The sequence below is a fragment of the Entelurus aequoreus genome, linkage group LG15, assembly GCF_033978785.1.
Source record: "Entelurus aequoreus isolate RoL-2023_Sb linkage group LG15, RoL_Eaeq_v1.1, whole genome shotgun sequence".
Taxonomy (NCBI): domain Eukaryota; kingdom Metazoa; phylum Chordata; class Actinopteri; order Syngnathiformes; family Syngnathidae; genus Entelurus; species Entelurus aequoreus.
The window spans coordinates 22862174-22873636 of record NC_084745.1 but is presented as its reverse complement, the minus strand read 5'-3'; the positions used below and the strand labels follow the sequence as shown (position 1 = coordinate 22873636).

The 11463-nt window shown below is 38.3% G+C and overlaps 1 protein-coding gene across 1 annotated transcript; it reads right to left on the bottom strand.

The window, feature by feature from the left end:
• Positions 1–367: 367 nt before the first annotated feature.
• Positions 368–10816, bottom strand: pi15a (peptidase inhibitor 15a). The gene is made up of 6 exons (XM_062021994.1): positions 10725–10816; positions 10371–10656; positions 9450–9568; positions 4360–4492; positions 4163–4278; positions 368–1597 (listed from the first exon to the last, which is right to left on the bottom strand). The coding sequence occupies exons 2-6, from the start codon at positions 10629–10631 to the stop codon at positions 1462–1464; spliced, it is 765 nt and encodes a 254-aa protein (XP_061877978.1). The 5' UTR covers positions 10632–10656; positions 10725–10816; the 3' UTR covers positions 368–1461.
• Between the last annotated feature and the right edge of the window lie 647 nt (positions 10817–11463).

Genomic DNA, 11463 nt, shown 5'->3' with positions numbered 1-11463 from the left:
AGAGGCTTAATGCTTGGATCCTATTTTAAAAAATTTAAGCTAAAATGTATAATAGTTGTAGAAATTCGCAAAATTTAAATTTATTTTGTGTTTGCATAAAAAACAGCTGTATGATTAAACTAAAACCATTGTCACTGCCACTACTATTACTAAAATAAAGTTAAAAGTTAAAAATGACTTAATTTGTTATATTTAAAAAAAATAGATTAGCTGTATGATCCAAGCTAAAGTTAATACAATCACTCTTTTTTCTGCTTAACTGTTGGATCCTGTTGAAGAAAATGCAAGCTGAAAGCTGTTAAGTGTATTCATTTATGTTTGCATAAACATTTTTTTTTCTACCTATAGGACTTCTTATTCTGGTTCTATGGTTATCATCACACTTTGAGGCCCATTTTATACAATTTATTAAAAATTTGCAGGAGAGCAGTTCATTGCATAAATGGCTTGTTGTTTTAAATACAGTCAGTGCGGAACATTTTCTGTTTTTGTGGCAGCAATGCCCACTTTTTTCCCATCAATTAAGGATGCTGCAAAAATTTCAGTTACATAAAAAAGAGCCATCTGCCAATATTTTGCTAGTGCTTCGTTGCCAATGAACCACATACTAACAATTGTGTCGCTGTATGTACAAACCAAAAATTACAAACAACATGTATATCAGTTAAATATTTTCCCATATAAAAATGAATAACTTATACAATAATTCTACTTTAAAGAATAGCCATGGTATAATGATTATGTACACATATACAAAAATTATTATGACATTGTTGGACATTTACAAACGATTAAGGTGCACTTGAGTGCATGACAAATAAACAAAATGTCCAGTATATCAATACAAAGTGTACAATATGAAACATATGATTATTACACCAAAAGAGGGTCAGGTTTGTTGTGCTTTGGTCAGTTGAAGCCCAATAAACGCAGATTTAAATTTAAAAATCCAAACAGAAGTCGTAGAAGTCAGCGTTAAAAATTTCACAGTTAAGTGCACTTTTGTCTGAGCAATTCCTGGCGGGACAAAAATAGACGACCGAGAATGAAGCGTGGAGCGTTGCTAGGCTGCCGTCCGTTTGAAGGTTCTATTCCAACATTCCTACAAAAGAAAGAGCACACAACATGTAGGTGTGATGCCCGTACAGCACCATGGTGAGCACGTATGAGCAACTATCGTCATGTTCACGGTTAAACTCTACGCAGCGCCCTGGTGTGTGATTTGTAAAGACCCATTTTACACATAAATTACACATCATAACATGTTACGTTATTTTACAGTTTATGTACAAATGGTCAAAATTGTCTGCTGCCTTTAAATGTGTCTCTATGTCTTTAAATAAGCCCATATTTACAAAAATAGTCTGGTCCGCGCCTGTTGTGCAAATCATAACGCTATCCCATTGGAATAGTGTCTCTGTGGTAATGTGACTTCGAGGGGACGATAGGGGCGTCTTGTCCTTATTTGAACCAGTGCAGGTAGTTTGTCTTCACAGCAGGGGAGCACATGTTGTTGCTGCATGAGCCGCCATAGCTGGGGGGGCAGGCGGAGCAGGGGACGCCAACCTTGTAGGGAGCCTCGCCGATCCAGTTGCCCCTTAAAGACAGAACAAGTAGGTGCGTGAGTGAATGGACCCTCAAAGAGCACAAAAAAAAAAAGTTTCATTGTGATAGCGGGATCTTTTTTAGAATGTTCTGGGCTCCTGTTGGCTGGATGTAGTTTGCATTTTGACAGCAAACTTGTTAGGACTGAATCAACAGCACTTCTGCTGGTTGAGTCAAGTGCACTTGGTATTGATGAATGAACAATCCATTTTATTATTCCTAGTTAACATTACTATATGTTTGAAGTTTTCTCTGCATTTTCTTTCTTGTCATTTTTGATTGAGTATAGAATAAATATTAACAAAAATAAATTAAGCACTATATATATGCGGGGCGTGGGCCATGTGGCTCAGATGGCTGAGCAGCCTGTCATGATCTGTGGTCAGATCATGTTTTGTTTAGTTATGTTCTGTTAGTTTTGGACTTCCTTAGTTGTTTTGTGCACTTCGGGGGTTTGTTTTGGTCACCATGGGTACGATGATTAGTGTTCGGCACGTTCACCTGCTGTTGAGCACTAATCAGAGAGCTATTTATTCACGTTGCGCGCCACACTCGGTCTGGCTTGTTTATTCCTGTTCTCGATTCCTGATTCCGGTGCTAAGCGGTTCCTTAGCTTCTAGTATTCCTGTGCTAAGTAAGTTTTTGCTTTAGCTTCTCGTGCGAACGGCACGCTTTCCTTTTGTTTTGTTTTTGTCTGTTTGTATCCATTTATGATTTATGATAAATAAATCATCTCCTGCCTGCACGCCCATGTTGCATCTGGAGGAACGATCCCGCATAAAGATGAGACCCCCACGTGACACAGCTGGCCAGAAACTTAAGGGTTCCTGGTTTGAATCTAGCTGCCTCCATTCTAGTCACTGCTGTTGTGTCCTTGGGCAAGACACTTCACCCACCTTGCTCCCAGTGCCACCCACACTGGTTTAAATGTAGGTAGAAAATAATGGGTTCCACATTGTATAGGGCTTTGAGTGTCTAGAGAAAAAGCGCTATATAAATACAATTTACTACTTCACAATATAAGAGTGTACAGTTTTTTTTACATAACTATATGTATTTTGTAAGCTAACTGCTTCTACTCCTGAACCGCTGCATAAAACCGCTGGCGTCAAATTTCTCCTTTACTCGACGCGCGCCATAAAACTCTGATTGTGACTTAAGAGTGTTTAGGGTAGGGTCGTGAATCTTTGGGCACGGCACTATTTGATTTGATTCAACTCTGGGGGGTAACGATTCGATTTAAAATTGATTCTCGATTTAAAAAAAATTCTCATATTCAAAATCCATACTTTTTAATCACATTGGGTGCCAGTCCTATGATTAACTGCATTCATCCAATAAATAGATAAACAGCGGTGATACATTTTTATCATATTTAAAAGAAAACTGGTCGTGTTTAATAAAATGCTACCCGAACATTTAATAAAGTCAAATACAAATAAGGCAACAAGAGAAGTATCCAACACTTCTCTTTTCCAAATAAAATCTGTACAGCATACATGGGCATCTACATCAACGATATGCTTTGTCTAAAAGGTTGGACAGGACAGATTAAAAAAAATATATAATAATAATATATATATATATATATATATATATATATATATATATATTTTTTTTTTTAATCGATGAAGAATGGTTACAAGCAAGAATTACGATTTATTTGACACCCCTAGTTTAGGTACGTGTAATAATTTGTCATCAATTATCAATCATACCAAATATCAAATATCATTTGCCATGATATTTGGTACAGACAATTAGGGGACCAACAAGCAGGTGTGTATGTCTAAAATTTGAATAAGGTTGGTTGAAAAACATGGCCGCCATCAAACAGAATGTCTTTACAGAGGAACAGGAAGGTACTGGGCATGTGATTGCTCGTTAGTCAATGAGCATTTGCCTAATGATTTTAAAAATGAATGGCTATCTGTATAACACGTATGGGGTCATGTATTTCAAAGCATTTCAGCACCACCCAGAGAGGTTGCCACAAATGTCATTTACAGTTTAGTAAGGTTGAGTTGCTAAAAAACAAACAAAACAAACAAGTCAAACATTTTTCAGTGCTGAAAAAGCAGACACAAATAAGACAAGTACAGACCAAAATAAATACTAACTTTGATTTGTGTTCTGGACACATAATCCCACGGCTATAAATCAAAAAAGTATCCCAGTTGGAATACGTTTACAGCGCATCAAGTTGTAACCAGACTTCAGCCAAATGGCAGTTGTGCTCAATGTAGACTGACGTGAACTGACCTGTGCTGACTTCAATGCGAGGTCATGTCGACTCTCACAAGTGGAACAAAGGAAGTGTTTCCAATAATAAACAAGGTCATCACGTTGTTATGTCTCAACCAAATAGGATTAAATAACTTCTTGGAATTTCACTTTCTTATTCCAAGAGCTTTTCCTTGTACTTGTTCGCAGGCTCGCACTGTGAAGCTATGAAGCCGGCGGCGACACGGGTGGCACGGGATTAAAAGCGCGTGGTCAACAGATTTGCAGGATCATTCCTGGGAGCAGCGAGCGGCAACGTGAGAGTGCAACTTACTTTGGCGAGTAGTTGCAGACGAGATACGTTGCCCGCTTCCACATAGAACCCCAAACATTCATATTGTGGCACGTGTGGACGGCACAGCCCACTTTGTTGGACGTGGCCCACACCATCTGCAAACCAGAGCCAAAATGGACTGGTTACATTTGTGAACATTACTTTAAAGCTAGTATAAGTAAGAGTGGAGTCCGCACCTGAGTGTAATGGGTGCACATGGGGCCGTAGCACCTGAGGGGGCAGCGGGGGTTGCAGTCACGTGGGTAAGGAAAAGAGTAATCTTTGACCTCGTCATACCACGGTTTCACCAGCTGGAGGATGGAGCGATACCTGTGGATAGAGGATCATCATGAGAATCTAATACAGAGTTATGACAACCTTTTAATGAAAACATGAGAAGCAAAACAAATATGTTTAAAAATACATATCAAATTAACTTTATTCTGTTGTGGGGGCACAGCTAGTGATGAGTGCCATTCACATTTGAACCAATACAGTACTCAACGGTACCAATTTTTGGTACTTCTGTGTGTGTTCATGCGTTAATGAATAATTTGTCTATTAATTTATTTTTATTTTTTTACATTTAACATTGAGCTGATAATAACTGGGCTGTTCAGTTGTTTTATCTGGATTTCTTACACTTCTGAATCTCATTTGCAAGTATTATATAGTAGATGGTGTATGCGGTTGCATTTCCAAGACATTATCTGGCAGTAGTGTATAGGCTACGGTGTGTTGCCTGGATAGGAAGAAGTCTTTGCCATTAAGCGGAATCTGCTCTTGTGTTGCGCCATAAAAAATTTTATACTGTAAGTATTGTAGGGCTGCAACGATTAATCGATTAAATCAATCGATTATACTACAAATGTGCTTTGATTTATATTATGTTGCTTCGGTTAATCAATTAATAAGTGTTGGATCAAATGGATGAAACCCAGACCGCATGGAGTGTTCGGAACTTTAAATACGCAGACATAGTGTCCGCACGGCCGCTGCAAATGAGAGCACAGGAGAATAGTGGTTTGTAGGTGCCATGATTATTTGGCGGCAAACAATTTTGTGTTGTATTTTTATTAATGCACACATGTTAGAAGTGCAATTTCAATATTGATAATGTGCATGTGTTACAAAAAAAGTAAAGATTAAGGCAGGCAGAAAAATCTTTGTTTAGTTTAACTATTTTCCTATGTTCCTACATATTGAGGCTATCAAGTGTGTTAATACGATTACTCGATTGATTGAAAAAATTAATCAATAGATTACTCGATTACTGAAATAATCGATAGTTGTAACACTAAAGTATTGTACTTATTACACGTTACCTGTTTGACTGTAACGTGAATCTCAATTGTAGTTTTCATTACCAAATTTGGAGGTGTTGAAATTACCATGTAAAATCGATAAAGCTAATCAGTAGCATGTCTATGGCAAATCCAAAGTAAGCTAGCATTGAGCTAGCCAATTTAGAAAAGTGGAGCATTACTTTAGGTTGGAGTGTTTTCTATCAGGCACACTTGCTTTGTTGGCATGGAAAACATTTAACATTACCAACATTCCGCTCTAAGTGCTGCTTGAGTGCTTGTTTGCCTGTTTGGGCTGGCCGAGTCTGCAACCGGGAGTGATGTCTCGTGCAACAAGGGTTTTGAAATATGGCACGTTTGATCCTACGTGAATCGATACCCGGTAATACTGACGGATTCGCTTGATACCTAAAAAGGTAACAAATTCATTAGCCATCCTACGGTGCCACTTATTGTTGAAATGAGCAATACATGCTTTCGTATCAGTGTCCAAAAGTCTGCAATAACATCAGAAAAAAACAATATTGATCCCACCTGCTGTTTAATTTTATGATCTGGCAGCCCAGGTGAGTATGAGGTGTTTGAAGATGCGTAGTTACGATACATACCGCCATCCACTGCAAGGAGTTGTAATAAACAGTCCAATTATAATGTGTTTATGAGCGAGGGTGAACATACATAGTAGCGCCAAGTAAAATATATTTAAAATATAATATTATATAATGTAAAATACTACTATCCCTAAGTAAAACGCTGATGTTACTTTTCTTATTGTGTTACTGAATTATTAAGAAAAAAATCCCCCCTGAGTTAATACAACTCTTTTTTTGGGAAAATAGTCCTTTGAAGTTTGATTTATCTTTAGTTTGTGTGGCACTTTTGCAACATCCAAAGAAGGACCAGCCTAAATAAAGAAACCTGGGCTAATACCTGCAGGAGACATCAACCCATCAACTCGATGTCCAGCGCAAGCTCTAAGGCATTAGAAAGTGAGGTTTACCAACATACACTACCTATGTTACATATGGAATCAGTTCAAATCCACTTTTATTATTAGATGCTGTTTACTTCTTTTTACACTTGTGTGAGAGTTAGGAATGCAAAATGGTTGTTTCACAGTTTTCAAGTTATATAGTGTACAAACTAGTGTTGTCCCGATACCTGTACTGGTACCAAAATTATTCTGATACTTTTTGGTACTTTTTGGTACTTTTCTAAATAAAGGGGACTACAAAAAATTGCATTATTGGCTTTATTTATTTTTTTAATCTTAGGGTACATTAAACACGTTTCTTATTGCAAGTTTGTCCTTAAATAAAATAGTGAACATACAAGACAACTTGTCTGTTATTAGTAAGAAAGCAAACAAAGGGTCCTAATTGAGCTGCTGACATATGCAGTAACATATTGTGTCATTTATCATTCTATTATTTCGTCAAAATATTAAGGACAAGTGGTAGAAAATGAATTATTAATCTACTTGTTCATTTACTGTTAATATCTGCTTACTTTCTCTTTTAACATGTTCTATCTACACTTCTGTTAAAATGTAATAATCACTAATTCTTCTGTTGTTTGATACTTTACATTAGTTTTGGATGATACCACAAATTTGGGTAAAAATCCAATACCAAGTCGTTACTGGATCATACATTGGTCATATTCAAAGTCCTCAAGTGTCCAGGGACATATTTCCTGAGTTTATAAACATAATATACATTTTAAAAAATGAAAGATGATGTTGTGATGCCAAAAAATATCGACTGTACTTTTTAGAGGCGGTATAGTACCAAATATGATTCATTAGTATCGCGGTACTATACTAATACCCATACACCATACAACCCTACTACAAAGATTAAAATTGGTAATGTGACAATTTTGTGCAGTGGCTCCCCCTATAGGAGGAAGTGTAATCTACTAACCCCGTTTCCATATGAGTTCGGAAATTGTGTTGGATGTAAATATAAACGGAATACAATGATTTGCAAGCCATTTTCAACCCATATTCAGTTGAATATGCTACAAAGACAACATATTTGATGTTCAAACTGATAAACATTTTTGCTTTTGCAAATGATCATTAATTTAAAATTTGATGCCAGCAACATGTGACAAAGAAGTTGGGAAAGGTGGCAATAAATACTGATAAAGTTGAGGAATGCTCATCAAACACTTATTTGGAACATCCCACAGGTGAACAGGCAAATTGGGAACAGGTGGGTGCCCAGATTGAGTATAAAAGTAGATTCCATGAAATGCTCAGTCATTCACAAACAAGGATGGGGCGAGGGTCACCACTTTGTCAACAAATGCGTGAGCAAATTGTTGAACAGTTTAAGAAAAGCCTTTCTCAACCAGCTATTGCAAGGAATTTAGGGATTTCACCATCTACGGTCCGTAATATCATCAAAGGGTTCAGAGAATCTGGAGAAATCACTGCAGGTAGGCAGCTAAGCCCGTGACCTTCGATCCCTCAGGCTGCTCTCGCTCTTGCTCTCGCTGTACTGCATCAACAAGCGACATCAGTGTGTAAAGGATATCACCACATGGGCTCAGGAACACTTCAGAAACCCACTGTCAGTAACTACAGTTGGTCGCTACATCTGTAGGAGCAAGTTAAAACTCTCCTATGCAAGGCGAAAACCGTTTATCAACAACACCCAGAAACGCCGTCGGCTTCGCTGGGCCTGAGCTCATCTAAGATGGACTGATACAAAGTGGAAAAGTGTTCTGTGGTCTGACGAATCCACATTTCAAATTGTTTTTGGAAACTGTGGACGTCGTATCCTCCGGACCAAAGAGAAAAAGAACCATCCGGATTGTTATAGACGCAAGGTTGAAAAGCCAGCATCTGTGATGGTATGGGGGTGTATTAGTGCCAAAGACATGGGTAACTTACACATCTGTGAAGGCACCATTAATGCTGAAAGGTACATACAGGTTTTGGAGCAACATATGTTGCCATCCAAGCAACGTTACCATGGACGCCCCTGCTTATTTCAGCAAGACAATGCCAAGCCATTTGTTACATCAATGTGGCTTCATAGTAAAAGAGTGCGGGTACTAGACTGGCCTGCCTGTAGTCCAAACCTGTCTCCCATTGACAATGTGTGGCGCATTATGAAGCCTAAAATACCACAACGGAGACCCCCGGACTGTTGAACAACTTAAGCTGTACATCAAGCAAGAATGGGAAAGAATTCCACCTGAGAAGCTTAAAAAATGTGTCTCCTCAGTTCCCAAACGTTTACTGAGTGTTGTTAAAAGGAAAGGCCATGTAACACAGTGGTGAACATGCCCTTTCCCAACTACTTTGGCACGTGTTGCAGCCATGAAATTCTAAGTTAATTATTATTTGCAAAAAAAAAATAAAGTTTATGAGTTTGAACATCAAATATCTTGTCTTTGTAGTGCATTCAATTGAATATGGGTTGAAAAGGATTTGCAAATAATTGTATTACGTTTATATTTATATCTAACACAATTTCCCAACTCATATGGAAACGGGGTTTGTAATTTAAAACCAAGGACGAGCAAACAGAAATCATCCTATCTCAATATGAAAATTTTTAGTTGATCAAAAAGCAATGCAAACAAGTCTGAAACTGTAACGCCGTGTCTACTTAGATGATGTGGGGTCGTCGTGGCAACTATTCTCCTTGTTACAGCAAAATAAGCTTCAAACTGCATTTATTACATATTGTTACTTTAAATTTTGCCATAGTGGCATCCTTCAATGGGAAATTGTGTGTAAAGTAACCTAAAGTGCTCAAAAAAATACATAAGAAGGGATGTGCCATGTCCTCCTGGTTCATGGCTAAAAACTTCTGAGCAGTCACTGCGGGGTCATCATGAAAAAAAAATGAAAGGGTGGTCTGCAAAGCAATGACCGTGACTGCTAGAGGAGTGTCATCCCTGCTGAGAGCGGCAGCAGATGTTGCCCATAGGGGGGTTGGTGGACGGGTTCAAAGGTCACTCACCGTCCTGTCCTGACGGAGAGGTTCTGACCCAGAAATCTGAGGAGGTGAGACGGGCCGTGCTCCCACAGGCAGGCATGGGCCCAGTTCTCAGCTGATTTAGCCAGATTGTCATCCCACACCTACACACACACACACACACACACACACACACACACACACACACACACACACACACACACACACACACACACACGCACACACGCACACGCAGGGTGAGGGGGAAAGCATTACATAATGATGTCAAATAGACACACTCCATGTCCATGTCCATGTCCATGTCCATGTCCATGTCCAGAGAGAAAATAGATGCAGTGTGAGATAAGATGCTGTTGCCATGGCGAAAGGCATCCATTACAACGACTACATAAGAGAAACGACTGGACCTCTAATGCAGCTTCTTTGATTCAAAAGTGACAGAATATTGGAGAGTTTCCCAACATGGACACCCAAACACAGGCGGCACATGAGAGACGTCATCCCGTCATGATTTAATCGCACAAAAGCATCACAATGAATTATGCTACATGGAAATAGACCTTCATAACGGAACAAGGAACCATGTAATTTCTCCCAGCCAATCAGAGATGAGCGGTATAAGATCAGGGAAAAGGCTACATTTGAATATATTGGGACACATTTCAAACACATTTTCAAATATTGCAACATTTATTTATTTAAAACATTTTTTTTGTATTGTTTATTATTACCATAAATTGTTATAAGCATCCATGTTGCTCTCAGTGTGTTCCACAAGGCTACATGACCCCTGCTTCCTCTTGGAAGTGACTACTTAGGTGGTCCTGAAAACTGCTAAGCTGCTAAACAGCTGGAAATGTATATCTTTTTTTACTTTGCATATACACATAAGAGTGTGTTTTTTTTGTGCTTTTAATTTATTGAATTATTTGAATTTGAACTCACCATGTATTCCATGTTGGACGCTGGAGGAAACACCTTGCCTCTCACTTTGTTGTGGTAATCAAGAATGGCCACCATGTCGCTCTGGCTGATGTAACGCTTCTTCCTGCTCTTCGAGCCCGCACCGGCGTCGCTTTCTGCACCGGTGCTGGTGAAGTTGGCCGCCGGTAAAGCCGGGGAGGGTGCGTCGGTGGCGGACACAGCCAGCGCACTTGTTCCGCAGTGCACGCACACGAACGTGAACGCAAGTAAGTGAAGATGCATGCTTGCAAATCCGTCTTGGATTGTTCTGCAATCAAAATGTTTTGTTTCAGCGCATTTTAGAATAACATTCAATTCTGGTCGAGCTAGTCTTACCTTGTTTTGGTGCGAGCAGCCGAAGTTGTCCCTGTGCAGTTTTTGCAGCGTTGCAAACTTTCGGAGGTCTCCAGGAGATGTTGGGTCTCTGCGGGTTTATATAGTCTGTCCAGTGGAAGAAGCAGGAAGTGCATGCGGAGGTAGATGCCCGCCCTCCTGCCTCCGTGTGTCACCTGAAACAGCATCATTTGGACAACACTCATAAATGGATGTATTTTTTTTCTGAAGGCTATTGAATGGATATTATGTCATTAACAAACCAAAAAGTAGAATGCATGTATGTCATATGTAGGTGTTGATGAGATCAAATGCAAGAGCTGTATAACATATACAACCAAAATAAAATATAGTAATTCCGAGGTAAAATTTTGAACATTTTTCAAATTAAAAATAGACAAATTAGATATATAAAATTTTTAAAATTCTAGAAATAGTCATTCTTACTTTCCATGAGGATTAATGATAATGATTTGTATTTTATTTTTACTTTTCACTGAAAGAATACAGTTTAAAAATGTTTAATCCAAAAGTATTCAATTATTTTCATTTTATTGTATTTTTTAAATTTCATATCATACCATTTCAATTATGTTTCATTTTATTTTATTCGATTCTATTCTATCTTATTCTATTGTATTTTATGTTTCTTTTATTGTATTCTATTTTATTCTATTATATTCCTGTGATTCTTAAACGCTGGTACAGTGGTATAATCACTTGATTAAAGTGCAATGTTTTA

Coding starts and splice junctions, on each gene's coding strand:
- pi15a (XM_062021994.1), bottom strand. CDS start 10,631: ATGCATCTTCACTTACTTGCGTTCACGTTCGTGTGCGTGCACTGCGGA. Junction 9,569..10,370: donor CGTCCAACATGGAATACATG/GTGAGTTCAAAT, acceptor GTGTGTGTGTAG/GTGTGGGATGACAATCTGGC. Junction 4,279..4,359: donor TGTGCACCCATTACACTCAG/GTGCGGACTCCA, acceptor TCTGGTTTGCAG/ATGGTGTGGGCCACGTCCAA.